This window comes from Artibeus jamaicensis, unplaced genomic scaffold (assembly GCF_021234435.1).
Source record: "Artibeus jamaicensis isolate MK-2021 breed Jamaican fruit bat unplaced genomic scaffold, CSHL_Jam_final contig_885, whole genome shotgun sequence".
NCBI classification, from domain to species: domain Eukaryota; kingdom Metazoa; phylum Chordata; class Mammalia; order Chiroptera; family Phyllostomidae; genus Artibeus; species Artibeus jamaicensis.
Genome location: NW_026522001.1, coordinates 321,647 through 340,792, shown reverse-complemented (window position 1 = coordinate 340,792; position 19,146 = coordinate 321,647). Strand labels below are relative to the sequence as shown.

The following is a 19,146-nucleotide window of genomic DNA, read 5'->3' as shown; positions in this document are numbered from 1 at the left end:
TTGATGTTAGCAAACTCCTTTAGGTTTTTCTTGTTGGGGAAGCTCCTTATTTCTCCTTTGATATCAAATGATAGCCTCACTGGGTAAAGTATCCTTGGTTGTAGTTCATTGCTATTCATCACATTGAATATTTCACGTCACTCTCTTCTGGCCTGAAATATTTCTATTGAGTAATCAGATGCCAATCTAATAGGTGCTCCCCTGTCTGTAACTACCTGCTTTTTCCTTGCAGCTTTTAGGATTCTGTCCTTGTCTTTAAGCCTTGTCATATTAATTATGATGTGTCTCATGTAGGGCTCTTTGGGTCCAGCTTGATTGGGACTCTCTGAGCTTCCTGGACTCATGTGTCTTTTTCCTTCACCAGATTAGGGAAGTTTTTGGTTATTATTTTTTTAAATAGGTTCTTGATTGCTTGCTCATTCTCTTCTCTGGTATTCCCATGAGGCAGATGTTGTTATGTTTCATGTTGTACAAAATGTTTCTTAAGCTCTCCTCATTTTATAAAATTCTTTTTTTTTCGTTCTGCCTGGGCATGCTTTTTTCTATATTGTCTTTCAAAACACTGATTCTAACCTTTGCTTCCTCTAACTTACTGTATATTCCTTGCAGTGTATTATTTATTTCAGATATTGCATTTTTTTATATTTCTGACTAGTCTTTTTTTTATGGCTTCTATGTTTTTCATGCTTTTGAGTAGCCTTATAATTATTACTCTAAACTATCTGATAAGCTGCTTGCCTCCATTTCATCTAGTTCTTCTGAAGAATTTTTTTGTTCTTTCATTGGAATCTGTTTCTTTGTCTTTCCATTTTGGCTGCTTTTTGTATTGTCTACATTAGATATTAAACTAATCAGCTATTAAACTACTCAGCTGTTAATAAAATCAAGCTGTGATCAGCAGTCCAGTTTATGCACCAGTGGGTAGGTCAGAGTAATCTCTATGGGCAGGGCTGTTGTTTCCCCTCAGTCTGATACCACTTGAAGAGGAGTGATTTTACTGACAAAGATGGCTTCTGCAGTATGGGGAATGACTCAACATGGGGATCTGTGGGGGCGACTTTTCTGGCAAAGTCCCCCAGTCCACCACGGATGAAAGTAAACACTACCAAGACATGATCTGCTTGGGGAGATCCCTCAAAGGGGAAGGGCCAAGAGCTCTCTGCTCAAGGGGCTTTTATTGGGCTCGTTTGCACAAGAATATAGGTAAGGATCAAACAATACATGTCATTCAAAGAACTATGAGGGCTTATTCTCAGTCAGGGTCAGATAGCTAATGAGCCATAAAACTTTGAGGAACAAACTTCTTGCTTGGACCCTTATCATTTAAATGAGAGCATTCTAAACAAAGCAGGTTTCACAGGATTTTTACATATTCTTTCTTATGCCTGATTTACCCTGAATACCTACCCTTCCCAGCACAGAGCTGTACCTTCTTCCCCATCATAAGTTTTTAGGCTTAAGTGGATTAGAGCCAGGCAGTGCTTCTCCCAGATGGAAATGGGGACTCGGGCTATGTCACAATAACTGGGGGGATGAGGGTCCATTGCTCCCTCTTTGTCACAGCCCCCCAAGTCCTTTCATGATAGCCTCCCAAGTGATTGTGTCTGGCCTAGGTTGCCCCTCTCTGAGGGGTCGTACCTTCCATGGACATCGACCATGCTTTGGGGACAGGGGAAGAAGCAGAAGCAACGCTTGCTGCCAGAGACAAGCTTTGTCTCCTGTGGCCCAAATTCTGGAGGTTGCTCACTTAGCCATGGGGGGCAGTTACAATTCCTGAAACCAGGCAGGGCGGTTCCTAGTAGGGATCTTGGTAGCTGTTTGTTCAGTTCTCTCCCAAGAGGCACCAGCCCCAAACTCTTCTCGAAAGTCTCTAGTGCACTCTGCCTTCTCTCTGCCAGAGCCCAGGATAAGTGGATGAAAATGAAATTTTGTGTGTTGTCCCTTTAAGAGGCTCTCTGCATGTCCTGCCTTCTCTCCCTGGCAGACAGAAACCCTGCTGCTTTTCACAGCCTGATGTTCTCTTGGTTTCTTTCTGGCTCTGGTGCTATAAGCTGGGGAACTGAGCTTAAGGTTTATACCCCACACTTCTCAATGGGAAACCCTCAAATGGAAACCCTCCATGTCTGGAAGGACATGAACTATCCCTCCAGAACTTCAGCTGCACTCTCGTGCCTCCTCAACATTCCTTAATAGTCACATTGTAGTGAAGTGTTCTTTCGTCTATCCATGGTTATAAGACTTTCTCCAGCTAGTGTTCAATTGGTTATTCTGGATTATTTATCCACAGTTTAGTTGTAATTCCAGACTGGTCCTAGGAGAAGGTTAGTGTAACTTCCACTTACTCCCCCACTATCTTGGATTCTCCCCAGCTTTTTTTCATGTCCATTTGCTTGGAATGTTTTTTTTTTCATCCCTTCACTTTCAGCCTGCATAGATCTTTTGTTTTGAGGTGGGTCTCTTGTTGGCAGCATGTATGCAGGTTGTGTTTTCTCATCCATTCGCCTACCTTATGTTTTTTGATTGGAGCATTTAATCCATCTTCATTTGAGGTTATTATTATTTTTTATTTATTTTAATTGTTGTTCAAGTACAATTTTCTGCCTTTTCCTCCCATCCCAGCCAACCCCCCCAAACCATCCCCACCTTCCTCCGGTTTCCACCCCCTTGTTTTTGTCCATATGTCCTTCATACTTGTTCCTGTAAACCCTTCGTTTTCCCCTGAAATTCCCTCCTCTCTCCTCTCTGGTCACTGTCAGCCTGTTTTCTATTTCATTATCTTTGGTTATATTTTGCTTGTTTCTTTTGTTTAGGTTCCTGTTAAAGGTGAGATCGTATGGTGTTTGTATTTCACCACCTAGCTTATTATGCTCAGCATAATGCTTTCCAGTTCCATCCATGCTGTTGCAAAAAGTAGGAGCTCCTTCTTTCTTCCTGCTGCACAGAATTCCATTGTGTAAATGTACCATAGTTTTCTGATCCACTCATTTACTGATAGGCACTGAGACTGTTTCCAGCACTTGGCTATTGTAAATAACGCTGCTATGGGAACATATGTTCTTTTAGATTGGTGTTTCAGTATTTTCTTTTTAATTTTTATTTATTCATTTAAAATTTTTAATTAATTAATTTATTTATTTATTATTGTTGTTCAAGTACAGTTTTCTCCATTTTCACTCCACCACATCCCCTACCACACTCATCCCTGCCTCCCACCCTGGAACCTATGCCTTTTGGCTTTGTCTATGTGTCCTTTATACATGGCCCTTGATGGCCCTTCTTTTATTATACCCTATTATCCCTCTCCCCCCTCCTCTCTTGTTACTCTAAGCTTGTTCTTTATTTCAATGTCTCATGTTGTATTTTCCTTGCTTCTTTATTTTGGTTATGTCACACTAGTAAGTGTGATCATATGGTAGTTGTCTTTCACCACCTACATTATTTCATTTACATAACGCTCTACAGTTCCAGCCACGCTGTCACAAAGGGTAGGAGTTTCTTCTTTCTTTCTGATGTGCAGGATTCCATTGTATAAATGTACCATAGTTTTTTCATCCACTCATTTACTGATGGGCACTTAGGTTGCTTCCAGCACTTGGCTATTGTAAATTGTGCTGTTATGAACACAGGGATGCATAGGATTTTTGAATTGGTATTTCAGAATTCTTAGGGTAAATTCCAGCAGTGGGATAGCTGGTTTGGAAGGCAGTTTCACCTTTGGTTCTCTGAGGAAATTCCATACTGTTTTCCACAGTGGCTGCACCAGTCTGCATTCCTACCAACAGTGTACTAGGCTTCCCTTTTCTCTGCAACCTCGCCAACACTTGTTTGTTGATTAACTAAGGATGGCCATTTTGACTCATATGTAGTGATTTCTCATTGTGGTTTTAATTTGCATTTCTCTAATGGCTAGTGATGTTGAGCATATTTTCATGTGTCTGTGGACTTTATGTGTATCTTCCTTGAAGAAGTGTCTATTCAGGTTCTTTGCCCAATTTTTTAACTGGCTTGCTTGTCTTCCTGGTGAAGAAACAAATTAAGGTAGACCCAAATAAGTGGAAGCATATACTGTGTCTATGAATTGGAAGAATTAACATCATTAAAATGTCCATACTACCCAAAGCAATTTATAGATTAAATGCAATCCTTATTAAAATACCAATGAGATATTTTACAGATATAGACCAAACATCTCAAAAATTTATATGGAACCATAATCAACCCTGAATAGCCTCAGTAATTCTGAGAAAGAAGAACAAAGTAGGAGGGATCACAATACCTGATATCAAAGTCCATTACAAGTCCACTGTAATAAAAACAGTTTGGTACTGACATAAGAACAGACACATAGATCAATGGAACAGAATATAGAGTTCAGAAATAAACCCATGTCAGTGTGGTTCATTAATATTTGACAAAGTGGGCAAAAGCATAACATTGAGTAAAAATAGCCTCTTCAACAAATGGTGCTGGGAAATCTGGATGGGTATGTACAAAAAATGAAACTAGACCACCAAGTTACACCATACAGAAAAATGAACTCCAGTTGGATAAAAGACTTAAATATAAGCCATGACACCATTAAAGTCCTAGAAGAGAACATAGGCAGGAAAATCTCAGATCATACACACAGCAGTATTTTGACCAATATGTCCCCAAGAGCAAGGCACATAAAGACAAGAATAAACAAATGGGCATGATCAAAATAAAAAGCTTCTGCACTGCTAAAGAAAACATCGGTGATAAGGAAAGGGGACCAACCATATAGAAAAATATATTTGTCAGTAACACCTCAAACAAGGGTTTGGTCTCCAAAGTATATAAAGAACTCACATGACTCCACTCGAGGAAGATGAACAATCCAATTAAAATATGGGCAAAGGCCTGGCTGGTGTAGCTCAGTGGATTGAGCATGGGCCTGCGAATCAGACAATCACGGTTCGGTTTCCAGTCAGGGCACATGCCTGGGTTGCAGACCACTTCCCTGCAGGCCAGTTCCCAGCAGGGGAGGCACAAAAGGCAACCATACATTGATGTTTTTCTCCTTCTCTCCTTCCCTTCCCCTCTAAAGATAAATAAATAAAATTAAAAAATGCTTAAAAAATATATGGGCAAAGGACCTGACACTTCTCCAAGGAGGACATACAGAGGCCCCAGAGACATATGGAAGGATGCTCAATGTCACTAGACATCAGAAAGATGAAAATTAAAACCACAGTGAGATACCACTACATATGAGTCAGAATGACCATCATAACAAATCAACAAACAAGTGCTGGCAAGGGTGTGGAGAGAAAGGAAGCCTAGTACACTGTTGGTGGGAATGCAGACTAGTGACACCACTGGGGAAAACAATATGAAATTTCCTCAGAAAACTCAAGGTCGAACTGCCTTCCAATCCAGCTACCTCACCACTAGGATTATACCCTAAGAATCCTGAAACACCAATTCAAAAGAACCTATGTACCTCTGTGTTCGTAACAGCACACTTTACAATAGTCAAATGCTGGAAGCAACCTAAGTGCCCATCAATAAATGAGTGGATGAAAAAACTATGGTACATTTATACAATGGAATCCTACACAGCAGAAAGAAAGAACAAACTCCTGCTCTTCATGACCATGTGGATAGAACTGGAGAGCATTATGCTAGGTGAAATAATCTGGGTGGTGAAAGACAAATACCATATGATCCCACCTATAATGGAATGTAATCAACAAAATAAACAAACAAGCAAAATGTAACCAGAGACATTCAAATAAACAACAAACTGACAGTAAACAGAAGGGGTGGGAGAGGATGTAACAGGGGAAAGAATAGGAAGGATGGTCAAGGAACATATATAAAGGACCCATAGACAAAGCCAAAGGGGACTAGTATTGAGGGTGAGAGGTGGGAGCAGGTGGGGAATGGGAGCATGGTGGTGGGGAAAGTGGAGGCAACTGCGCTTGAACAACAAAAAATAAAATAAAACAAATCAAAAAGAGAATGGAAAAAGAAGCAAACATATGGGAAAATACATTTGCCAATGATACCTTGGACAAGGGTTTGATCTCCAAAATATATAAAGAACTCACACAAATGTTTATTAAAATTTATTGACTTAATATTTCATGCTACTTCTTAAATGGCTTTCCTAACTTCTGTTCCCTGAATCTCTCAGGTCCAGGTGAAAACAATCATTGTAAATTCCCCTAAGACTCTTGAAGTATCTTCCTGTTGAAAACTAAATACCACATTTGTTGTTTAATAAATCCCTTTGCAAGACTATTTCTTGGTCAAGTCCCAAGTCCCTACCATATTCATTTTATCTACAGATGCTAAACAACTAATGATTCAATCAGGTCATTTATTTATATTTAAAATTGTCTTCTATATGTGTTCTGTCAGAGTCCGTGTAATGCTGTGAATAATCTGAAGCCCTGATTCTGCTATAGATCTTGTAAGCAAAAATGTTTTATCAATGATTTCTATTAAAAGATTTTAAATGCCTGCCCTTTCTACTTCCATCTCCTAACCCCTATTCCATGGAGCTAAGACTGATAAAATAGTTTACATATGTTGGTATGTATGAAAGGAGAATTCAAGGAGTGTGTGGGACTAAAAAGATTGATCTTCAAGCACTTTCTCATTAAAATTATGTGATATATTCTTTAGGAGACAGGTAAAATTTTAACTCATAGAATTATAAATATTTGCAGAAGTAACAGACTTCTATTTTAACAAAACAGAAACTGAGAAGAAAAGAAGTTGAATGTCATTTCCTGAACTGTACGGTTGGCTATGTTGTAGTAAACTTGATAATAAATCGGTCTTCTTCTGCTAGGTAAATATCAGAAAAATTAATTTTTTCTATCTTTCTGATGGGTTTCAGCAAGATAACTTCTATCTGTGAATATGTTAAGAATTTTTCTTTGGAAATTTGTTAGAGTTGTGCAACTGTTCATTGAAGTCTGTCTATAATGTTGCTTAAGTGTCCATGTCACTTATATGTGATATAATTTTTATATGTCCTTTCTGTAAGAATATCATTGCAAATCAATTGTAAATATCTAAATGTATGTGTTTAATATATTATCAGCCCAGGGTAAGTGAGCACTTACCCTCAAAGCTAGCTTTAGGATTATGTAAACAAATGGATGGGAAAATGTAGATAAGTAGCTCTATTGATGACGATATAATCACCATTTGATTGCCCATTAGTTCCAGAAAGGAAAGTGTTATTTTAATCATCTATGACTTAAGTAGCTTTCCACTGTGATCCATAATATCCTATCATTATCTTTCAAACTAATATACCGAATGAGTTTGTCAAGAATAGTAAAGATAAGTTTTCATAGAAGAAACAAAGCTATGAATGTGAATTCTTGAAAATGGAGGTTTTGCTTTGATAGTATCATACTTTCTCTTGATTTTTTAAATATAGGGCTCTACCTATCATTCAGGACAATGGATGTGGCCAATAAATCTACTGTTTCTGAATTTGTTTTACTGGGACTCTCTGATTCTTGGGAGCTGCAGATGTTTTTCTTCATGGTGTTTTCATTGTTTTATGTGGCAACAATGGTGGGTAATAGCTTCATAGTCATCACAGTTATAGCTGACACTCACCTACATTCACCTATGTATGTCCTACTTACCAACCTTTCCATCATTGATATGTCTCTTGCTTCTTTTGCCACCCCTAAGATGATTACAGACTACCTTACTGGACACAAAACTATCTCCTTTGATGGCTGCATCACTCAGATATTTTTTCTACACCTTTTTACTGGTACAGAGATAATTTTACTTATGGCTATGTCCTTTGATAGATATATTGCAATATGCAAGCCTCTCCACTATGCTTCAATCATAAGTCCCCAGGTATGTGTTGCTCTTGTGGTGGCTTCCTGGGTTGTGGGAGTCATACATTCAATGAGCCAGGTCATATTTGCTCTCACTTTACCATTCTGTGGTCCCAATGACGTAGACAGTTTTTTCTGTGACCTTCCTGTGGTGTTCCAGTTGTCTTGTGTGGATACTTATGTCCTGGGCCTCTTTATGATCTCAACAAGTGGCATAATTGCCTTGTCCTGCTTTATTCTTTTATTTAATTCTTATGTTATTGTCCTCATTACTATCAAGAACCATTCATCAAGAGGGTCGTCTAAGGCTCTTTCTACTTGCACAGGTCATTTCATTGTTGTCTTCATGTTCTTTGGGCCCTGCATCTTCATCTATATGTGGCCACTAAGGAGTTTTTTAGTAGACAAGATCTTGTCTGTGTTTTATACCATCTTTACTCCAATTCTGAATCCAGTAATCTATACTTTGAGAAACCAAGAAGTGAAGACAGCCATGAGAAAATTAAAAAATAGACTTCTAAATTCCAACAAGACAACTCCTTTGCATTATTTTTAGTTAACATCTAGTTCTAGTTTAACTTCTAGTTTTAACATACTAGGCATTAAGTACCACAGTTTTTGAATACACAGCATCCACTAGGCTTTTATTTCTTATTAAACTGTAATTGCCAAAGTTTGTAAAAATTCAAGGTAAGCTTATTTTTAAAACTATTTCATGCATATATTTAAAATACATTTTAAATTTTGGAAAAGCAAATTGGCAAAAGCAATTTATTCTAGAAGCAAAGAATATAAATTCCAAGAGTGACTATTCTAATTAGGAAATTCAAGATTAATATCCTGTTCATTGATAAAAAGAAAGAAATGAGAAGAGGAAAAATCAATTAAAAGATAACTGGGAGATAATATTTATATAACACTAACAATTGAGTTACTCAGAGTTGTCCCTAAAGTATGACAAATTAGTAATATTTCTATGTCTGTATGCCTTAGAAACTCAATGCTGCTATATAGCACTGGCCTCTGACAAATAGGCAATTTTCTACATGTATCTCTGAGTCATTAGTATGTAACATTTAAACCAATTTGTGTTCTCTTCTATTAATGAAAAGCCTACATTTATATGTTTCATTACAAATGTTGATGAGTTCCAAAAATATGCTATAAATAGAGGATTCTTCACTACTCACTTTCAGCTAGCAAGAAAGGAAACACAGCCATAACTCCTTCTGACAATGCAGAATGAGTAAATAGGCTGGAGAATTCAGCAAATCAGAAAATATTATGAAATGAGTTTCAAGGCAGTACAATTTGTTTTATACAAAACTATGGCAGCTTAATGTCTGAGAAGTTAAAATTGATTTAAATTAAGAGATTCTGTTAATAATAATAATAAGTGATTTTGTGAAAGCCTATGCTTTCATTTAAAAGTATTATAGTGCTTTACACTTTAGTTAAATTACATTTTCCTTTTAATATTTGGTTGCAAAAATAAGAATTTTGTGCTTAGTAATACACTCTAAGGTAGTAAGCATGTTTCTGTATATGAATGGCTATTTAAAAAATATTTATACTGTTTTAAATAATACTAGGTTCAAGATGAGCTTAAAAGTGCACAAGTCATTACCTGCTGCTCAGTACAGTACTGGAATCGCAACCATTGAAGGTCAAGAGAAATAATTCTCCTGGATGCCTTGCTTTGTAAATCATCTTCTTTGAATGATGGTAACCATAAAAGAATAAACTTTTATTCAGAATTTACTAAATTATATTTATGAAATATATGGTCCAGTACATTATCCAACTTATATCAACAAGAGTAAAGATCTGTTGCAGCCACAGTATTTGATGAATAGCAAATATATATTCTTTTCTGGCATTATCAAGTAAAAAGAGAAAACCATGCAGTATGTATAGACTAATTGTCATCAGTGAGAAAGAAGCTAAGAAAAGGAAATTTCTAATTACTAATTTTAAACCTATGATAAAAATGTGTTTTTTTAAAATCAGTGTGTGTTTTCTTCTTTATTGTATTAAGCAAACAAGGAAACAACTTTACAGTTTAAAAGTTTGTGATAATATATTTCAAAATGAGTCATGTTTGAAATCGTTGGATAAAATGTCTACAGTATTAATTGCTGAGTGCAATGTGTTTATATCCTCAAAATAAGAGCATAATTGTATTTGAAAGTGACATAATTGAACCAATGTAGGTTGTGTGTATGAACTTTCTCTCAGTTTTAGTTACTTGTACAAATGTTCAGGATCAAGGAACTCATTTATTTAGAAAATGTTGAGCAGATATATAATAGATGCCCCCAAGTAATTAGTTCAAATAACATATTTATGTGAAAAGAACAAACTGACAGTAACTAGAGGGCATGGGGGAGAAGGATAATAGGATATAATAGGAGAAGGGGAATAAAGGAACATGTATAAAGGACACATGGACAAAGCCAAAGGGGGTAGGTTCCAGGGTGGGAGGCAGAGATGGGTACAGGGGGCATGGATTGGTGAAAATGGAGACAATTGTACTTGAACAACAACAAAGAAACATCTGCATAGATGAAACAAAAGAAGATGGAATACCATTTCATAAACTGTAGTGTAAATTTTAGAAATAAATATATTTGCTTAAAAAAAAGAAAAGGAAATATTTTTAAATCGAATTGTGTTTTGCAACATAAAACTGGAGTCTTTTAAAAGGGATATCATCTATCCTCAGTGTTTGTGTGGAGAATTCTAAAGGTCAAGGACATTTTTGCCCAAACCCTCAAAGGTGTAACTGGACAGCAGACAACTCTGTAAAGCAAGTCAATAATGAGATAGAGTAGTTAGATTCATAGCAAGGCTCTGTACCTGAGAATGGAAACGACCATAGACAGCCTCTCTAGCAGACTTCCATTTATACGGCAAACTACCTACCAGCTTCACTGATGGCTCAGGATGAAGAGTGAACATAAAAAAATAGCACTATATATGAGACGAACATCTAATTTAACTAGGAGGTACAGATGGGTGATTTTATCACCATGTCATCTCAACATACTGCTGATACTTTTTACCAAGGATAAATACAATGACATGGCCATAGGCTACATAAGCAGTAGTAAAGATGGTGCCGTTTACCACCAGGATGTCCTAAGGTAAAATCGCGTTTTGCAAAGCATGCTCGATGAACATAAAGCAGTTAACTGTAGGGGAACTCCATCCTGAAGAGCCCTCCTGGCCACCGCTGACGACAATAAATCCACCAAGACAGGATCTACTTGGGGAGAAAAGGCTGACTAATTTCTCAGTAGAGAAGGGCCTTGGGCTTCTTTCTCAATGGGCTTTTACTGAGTTTAGTTTGCATAGATAAACATAAAATGCATGTAAAGCTCATCAATCACTGTCAGACAGTAATGATCAAACAAAGGAGATAAGATTTACAGATAACATTTCCAGGATCCAGAGGGTCCTTTTGAGTCAGGGTCTGATAGACAGGGTAATCCCAATAGGCTATAAAATCTTGGGAAACAAACTCATTTTGTGTTTGGAGCCTTAACATTTAAACTGAGGGCATTCATAACAAAGCAGGTCCCACAGGATTTCATGCATTCTTTCTTAGGCCTGATCGCCCCCTGCCCCCCCCCCCAGCTGGGAATTGCCCACTACTGCACAGGGTTGCACCCTCCTTTGGCAAGATTTTTAGCTTGAGTCAGGCAGCGGAAGCAAGGCAGTCAATATATTAGGAGACTTTTTATAAATAGAATGAGGACTCAGGCCATGACAAAGCTGAGAGGTGAAGGTCCATCACCCCTTCTTTATAATCCTCTAAGTCCTTCCCTGATGGTCCTTTCATGATTGTGCCTGTCAGGTTGTTCCTTCCTTGAGGAATCTTACCCATCATCTAATGTGAACTCTGGCCACCCATGTCCAAGGTGTTATGGATGTGACGAACAAATTCACATGGACTATAGTAGTCCTGTGCAGAAAAAGGGATGGCACAGCCACTCTCTGAGAGACAAAGAGTGCCTTGACCCTTGCCTTGACAGACTTTTATTTTCTAATAATGTATATCAAAGACGGTTCTCATTCATTATGCTCAAATTTGCTTTAGGTGATTACTTTTTACAGATAACAAAGGAAAGGATGTTACTAACTACTTCTTACAGATTAACCAGGAAAAACTGTTGCAAATGCAAGGGAATGATAAGAGTGATTGGTCTGGTCACACTCCATCCTTTGGAGAATTAGCACAAACTTCAGGAAGTTACTTTAAAGATATGCAGTAAACACTTTCTGTTTCAATTCAGGGTGAGGGAGTGTTAGCAAAAGCAAGCCTCAGCGCAACCTAGGTATGATGCAGGCCTGATTTCCCACGGGAAAGCTGATCTGTGGGTTTGGCTTCCTGTGTGCCCATCACGCCTATCAACTTTCTAGTAGGGCTGGGCTACATTTGCCCTTCCACTCAGATAGGTTCCCTATAACTATCCAGCCATTCTCCAGGGGCCAAGCAGGGTAAAGTAAAGAAGACAGAGGCTGTGCCCCTGCCAGGAGGATAAGTTTTGTCTCCTTAGTGGCTTACGATCCCTTACTCAAGCCTTAGCTGTAGGGGCTTATAGCTTCTGAAACCATGAAGGACAGTTCACAACAGTTAACTAAACATACCAGATTGAGGAAAGCTATAAATGGTCTAAATTTTCAGCACCACAATTGAAGGACTATTGAGACACTAAGAATTTATGAGAAGACTATGTTGGCAAGCAACTTCAGCTTCTTTTAGTTGTTTGAGGAGTCATGGAGTTTGGTAATACCAAAACTATGAGCTTTTATAAATTGTAAAAAACTCTGAGCTTAAAAAATTGTTAAATTTTCATGTAAAATTAAGCAGAATAACTGATGCAGATGGAATAACTTATTAAAATCAGGTATAGATAAAAACAAATAAAATGACATTGTAATATGAGAAGGAATTGTATAAATGTAATGGCAATAAAAACTATAAATAATGTGTACTGCCAAAAATATTTCAGAAAAAAATTTTAAAATATTATGCAGTGTAATTGGAGAGCATTATGCTAAGTGAAATAAGCCAAGCACTGAAAGACAAATACCATATGATCTCACCTATAAGTGGAATCTAACAAATAAGCAAGCAAAATAGAACTAGAGACATGGAAAGAACAAACTGACAGTAACCAAAGGGGATAGGGAAGGGATTATGGGGCAAAGAAGGGGTGGGTCATCAAGGAACATGTATAAGGACCCATGGACAAAGACAATAGAGGAGGAAGGGTGAGGGAGAGTAAAGAGATAAAATGGGAACAACTGTAACTGAAAAACAATTTACAAAATACTACCCAGTATAATGGTGATGGGTTTATGATAAAGCCTCAGTTTCATAGCCACGTGGTCCCTATTGATATATAATTTCATAAAATTAATGTGTATCAGAATAAATTTGGCAAATTCATTATTTTTACTATTTTTTTCTTACAGAAGTTCTTTCAGAACTTATAAATTTTGGACTGTGCAAAACCTTGACCACTCTGAGTCTAGGAGTGAAGTCTTAGATTCATGTGTCTTTTTAAAATTGATTATGCTATTATAGTTGTCCTATTCTTTTTTTCTCCCCTTTAGACCCATCTGTCTGGTATGCGCATTACCTCTAGAATTCCTCCCCCTTTTAGTTCATGTCCATGGGTCATACACACAAGCTTTTTGGCTTCTCCATTTCCTACACTGTTTTGTACCTACCAATATTTTAAGTATAGTTTATTTGTTATGCTACTATAGTTATTCCATTTTTTCTCCCCTTTATTCCCCTCCTCTCTGCATACTCCCTCCCACCTACATCCCCCACTCCTTAGTTTGTGACCATGGGTGATACATATAAATTCTTTGGTTTCTATATTTCCTATACTATTCTTAACCTCCCTCTGTCTATTTTGTACCTACTATTTATGCTTGTTATTCCCTGTATCTTTTCCCCGATTCTCCCCCACCCCCTCCCTGCTGATAACCCTCCACATGATCTCCATTTCTGTGATTCTGTTCCTATTCTACTGGTTTGCTTAGTTTGTTTTTGATTTTTAGGTTCAGTTTTTGATAGTGGTGAGTTTGTTGTCATTTTATTGTTCACAGTTTTCATCTTCTTCTTTTGCTTAAATAAGTCTCTGTAACATTTCATATAATAAAGGCTGGGTGATGATGAACTCCTTTAACTTGACCTTATCTGAGAAGCACTTTATCTGCCCTTCCATTCTATTTTTTAAATTTTATTTAGTTATTTTTGAAGTACAGTTTTTTGTCTATTTCTCCCATCCCAGCCCCCCGCCCCATGCTCCCCACCTCCCTCCCATTTCCTCCTCCCCTAGTCCTCGTCCTTGTGTCCTTCATACTTGTTCCTCCAAATCCCTCCCCTTACCCCCCCTTAAATTCCCTTCCCTCTCCCCTCTGGTCACTGTCCCCTTGTTCTCTATTTCAGTGTCTTGGCTTTTATTCTGCTTGCTTGTTTGTTTTGTTGTTTAGCTTCCTGTTAAGGATGAGATCATATGGTATTTGTCTTTCAACACCTGGCCTATTTCACTCAGCATAATGCTTTCCAGTTCCATCCATGTTGTTGCAAAGGGTAGGAACTCCTTCTTTCTCTCTGCTGCATAGAATTCCATTGTGTATATGTACCACAATTTTTTGATCCATTCATTTACTGATGGGCACCTAGGTTGCTTCCAACTCTTGGCTATTGTAAATTGTGCTGCTATAAACATTGTGGTGCATAGGTTCTTTGATATTGATGTTTTAGGATTCTTAGGATAGGATATAATCCTAGCAGTGGAATTGCTGGGTCAAAAGGCAGGTCGATTTTTATTTTTCTGAGAACATTCCATAGTGTTTTCCATAATGATTGTACCAGTCTACAATCCCACCAACAGTGAACTAAGGACCCCTTTTCCCCACACCCTCTCCAACATTTGTTTTTTGTTGCTTTGTTTATGATAGCCATCCTGACTGGTGTAAAGTGATATCTTGTGGTTTTAATCTGCATCTCTCTGATAGCTAACGATATTGAGCATCTCTTCATGTGTCTCTGGATATTCCATTCTAAATGAAAGTGTTACTGGAGAGAATAATCTTGGATGTAGGTCCTTGCCTTTCATGACTTGGAATACTTCTTTCCAGCTCCTTCTTGCCTGTAAGGTCTCTTTTGAGAAATCAGCTGATAGTCTTATGGAACTCCTTTGTAGGTAACTGTCTCATTTTCTCTAGTTGCTTTTAAGATTCTCTCTTTATCTTTAATGTTGAATAATGTAATTATGAAGTGCCTTGGTGTGTGCTTCCTTGGGTCCAAGTTCTTTAGGACTCTCTGAGCTTCCTGAACTCCCTGAAAGTCTATTTCCTTTGCCAGATAGGGGAAGTTCTCCTTCATTATGGTTTCAAATAAGTTTTCCATTTCTTGCTCTTCCTCTTCTCCTGGCACCTCTGTGATTCAGATGTTGGAGCATTTAAAGTTGTCCTAGAGGTTCCTAAGCCTCTCCTAATTTTTTAAAATTCTTGTTTCTTCATTGTGTTCTGGTCGAATGTTTATTTCTTCCTTCTGCACCAAATTGTTGATTTGAGTCCTGGTTTCCTTCCCTTCACTGTTGGTTCCCTGTATGTTTTTCTTCGTTTCACTTTTCATAGACTTTACTTTTTTCTCTATTTTGTGACCATACTCAATCATTTGTGTGAGCACCCTTAATACCAATGTTTGGAACTCTACATCTGATAGGTTGGCTATTTCCTTGTTGCCCAGTTCTTTATCTGGAGTTTTGATCTATTCATTCGGGCCATATTTCTTTGTCTTGGTGCAACTGTTACATTGTAAGGGGTGGAGCCATAGATATTCACCAGGAGGGGCAACCCACATTGCTGTGTTTTGCCACTGTATGTGGAGGGAGGGGTCAGAGAGGAAACAATGCTGCTTGCTGGGCTGTCAGCCAGCTTTCAGCCACTTCCGCCGCTACCCACAAATTGGGCCCTTCTGGTGCTGATTTCCAGGTGGGTTGGTTTGTGTACATTCTAGGACCCTGTGGGTCTCTCCAATGAAATCTCCTATGCAGCTGGGAGTTTCTCACACCACTGCCACTCCAATCGGTTTTTACAGCCAGAAGTTTTGAGGCTTTCTTTTTCTGTGCTGGAATCCTGGGTCACATGGTCTGTCTTGCTCCCTCATTGTTTCTCCCAGTCTATCCACATGCAAGTGTGGGACCACCCAGTCCACCAGCTACCACCTCAGCCATCTAGTTCTCTAGCCACCACCTTGCCATGGGTCCTCTCTGTCCCAGCTTTTCATCTCCACCTCTCCTACCAGTCTGAATGAATGCTCCTTCTTTAACTCCTTGGTTGTCAGACTTCCATACAGTTCAATTTTCTGGCAGTTCTGGTTATTTTTTGTTTTTAAATTTCTTGTCATCCTTCTTTTGGTTGTGCAAGGAGACAAAGTGTATCTATCTACGCCTCCAACTTGTTCAGAACTCTATTCCTGTATCTACCAATTATAGTTCTTATTCCCTGTACCTTTTCCTCTATTCTCCCCCTTTCCCCACCCTGCTGATCTGCTGGTCCCCTGTATATTTTTCTTTATTTCACTTTGTATAGCCCTCACTTCCTCCTTTATATTGCAGCCACACTCAATCATTTCTGTGAGCATCCTGGTTACCAGTGTTTTGAACTCTACTTCTGATAGGTTGCTTATCTCCTCATTGCTTACTGCTTTATCTGGAGCTTTGATCTGTTCTTTCATTTGGGCCATATTTTTTTTGTCTCAATGCATCTGTTATGTTGTAAGGGGCAGAGCCTTAAGTGTTTATCAGGGCAAGGAAACCCACTTTGCTCTGTTGCAAAGCTGTATGTGGGGGAGGGGTCAGAGAGGGAACAATGCTGCTTGCTAGCTCTTGCCCCACTTTAAAGAGACTGGCTATTTCTACTGCTGCTACAACCCCCTCAAGTTTTTAGAGCCAGCATTTTTGAGGTTTATTTTTCCCTGTGTTGGAACCCTGTGTTGCATGGTCTGTCTCAGTCCCCAATTCTTCCTTCTGGTTTATCTGCACAAGAACATCAGAATACTAGTCCACCAGCTGCTGCCTTGCCACATATCTTATCCATCCCAGCTGCCCATCTCCACCCCTCTTATCAGTCTGGATGAATGTTTCTTCCTTAACTCCTTTTTGGTTGGACATCCATACACTGGGATTTTCTGACTTCTGGTTACTTTTTAAAAAACTTTGTTGTTTCCTTCTTTTGGTTGTTCAAGGAGGTGAAGCCTTTCAACCTATGACTCTATCTTGGCCAGAAAATCAGGATTACTTCTCCCATGTGTATTTTTACCAGTGTTTAAAATCAGCCCTATAGTTTGTTAGTGGTGTAAACTTGGGCAGGAAACTTAATGTCTCATAGCCTCAGTTTCTATACCTGTAAAGGGAGATAATAATGGTAATTATACCACAAAATTGTTTGAGGAATAAAGTCATATAAAAGATATAATATCTGTTTAATAAATGTTAATTGTTTTAATACTATTCTAACTAATTCTAGATATCTTTGTTTTAGGAGCTTGGTGTTTTCCTGAGCTAACAACATGTTTAATGTGCAAGGTAAATTTTATTTTATAAATTTAAAATATTTTATCTGTATATATTTGCATAAAATTAATGTGTATCAGGATTAATTTGGAAAATTAAAAGTAACTTTCACTAGAAAACTACACTGGTTCTTATATTAATTCAAGCTTCTAGAAACTTTTTTCCCATTGCTCATAATTTTTATGAATCAAGAGAAATTTCAAATTGTTGTTTAATCAGTATGCAATTACTCCTTTGCAATGAACAATTATTAAATTGATTTATTGATTTTAGAATGGGTTTTTAATACAATTTTGATCAGAAGAAAAATGATGTTTGACCCTCCGTATTATTAAGACAAAGACATATGTAGATGCATACATAAGTTAATAACTACTGAGGTAGATAAATAACATTTTGTATGATATAAACTGCATTATATGAAAGTATTTTTTTGTATATTGATAAGAGACTGAAGTAATGTGATTACTGGGCTCTGTTGCCAAATGAAGACATTCTTAGTAAATCTTATTATTTGAAAATATTCAAAGTTTTTATACAAGGGTTTTCAAGTATTAAAATTTACCAATAAAGCCTTGTTTTTCAAATGAACTTTCAGAAAAAAAAAAACAGTTAAAGCAAAATTGACAAGAGAGCTGGAATAACCCTCTTCTCTCCCTGCGTATTCTCTTGCTACTTTGCATGGTGGTTTTTTGATGAACATATCCAGGTTGAAAACAGGGGAAACAGCCATGGAAATCAAATTCATGTGAACTCACTGAATGTACTCTGATTCCAGTAAAACCCACTGAACAATGTAATAGTCTTTCAGTTTACATACATCTGTCATGATGATTAATTTTACAAAAATCAGGATACTTTTTGTTGTAAATTATTTTTAATGCTATTGGTTATTCCTGCAAGGTATATGGGTATAACTTATGTTGGAGTTAGAAGGAGCAACATCTAAATAATATTAGAACTGTGACTTGAATCATGGGTTGATATATTCTGTGAAGTTTCTGGTATAACTTAATTGACATTTTGTCTTTTCCTTTCTGTTTTTTTTTTTTTTTTGGTTGTTAAATAAATAAATAATTTCCTATATCTAGTATGTACTAAAATATCAGATTTGCATTTTATTTTTTTACTCTGGTAGTTTACACTGCCAGGGAGCAGATTTATACCTGTTTACATTTAACTTGCCTTGCAGAGAACTATTCACTACTTGTAAAGCAAATCTTAGGTGCTATGGAGTGTTACCAGTAACTGAGTTCTTGACTGAGGGTTATCAAGTGACCAAGTAATGAGCACTGCTCATCATGGGCTAAGTATCATTGAATATAACAAATCATGATTTCTAGCTGTCACAGCAATAAGTCATCATGTATTGAAAGTGGTGTATATCTGGGACCAGGCTGAAGCAAGTATAAATGCACAGGTAGTCAGTGCAGAAAGGTAGTCCAGAGCCCCATATCACCTGCTTCTGTGGCATCAATACCTTTACTTCAGCTAATTTTATGGTTTCATGGAGGGATTTCTATGCATGGCTCAATTCAGTGTCATGGTGCCAGCCAAAATATGGACTCTTGCTGCTTCACAGCAAGATGTGCTTCACAGCCTATTCAGATGACTTTAATGGGCACTGGTGAGGGAAAATTCTATTATTAAAAAGAGCAATTAAAATTTCACTTAGTTATTAAATTTGTAAGGAA

The 19,146-nt window shown here is 37.6% G+C and overlaps 1 protein-coding gene across 1 annotated transcript; it reads left to right on the top strand.

The window, feature by feature from the left end:
• Positions 1-7,446: 7,446 nt before the first annotated feature.
• Positions 7,447-8,400, top strand: LOC119047420 (olfactory receptor 4K2). Its single transcript, XM_037142859.2, has one exon. The coding sequence runs from the start codon at positions 7,447-7,449 to the stop codon at positions 8,398-8,400; it is 954 nt and encodes a 317-aa protein (XP_036998754.2).
• The last annotated feature ends 10,746 nt before the right edge of the window (positions 8,401-19,146 follow it).

What these genes read in the sequence shown, in the direction of transcription:
- LOC119047420 (XM_037142859.2), top strand. Translation starts at nt 7,447, where the DNA reads ATGGATGTGGCCAATAAATCTACTGTTTCTGAATTTGTTTTACTGGGA.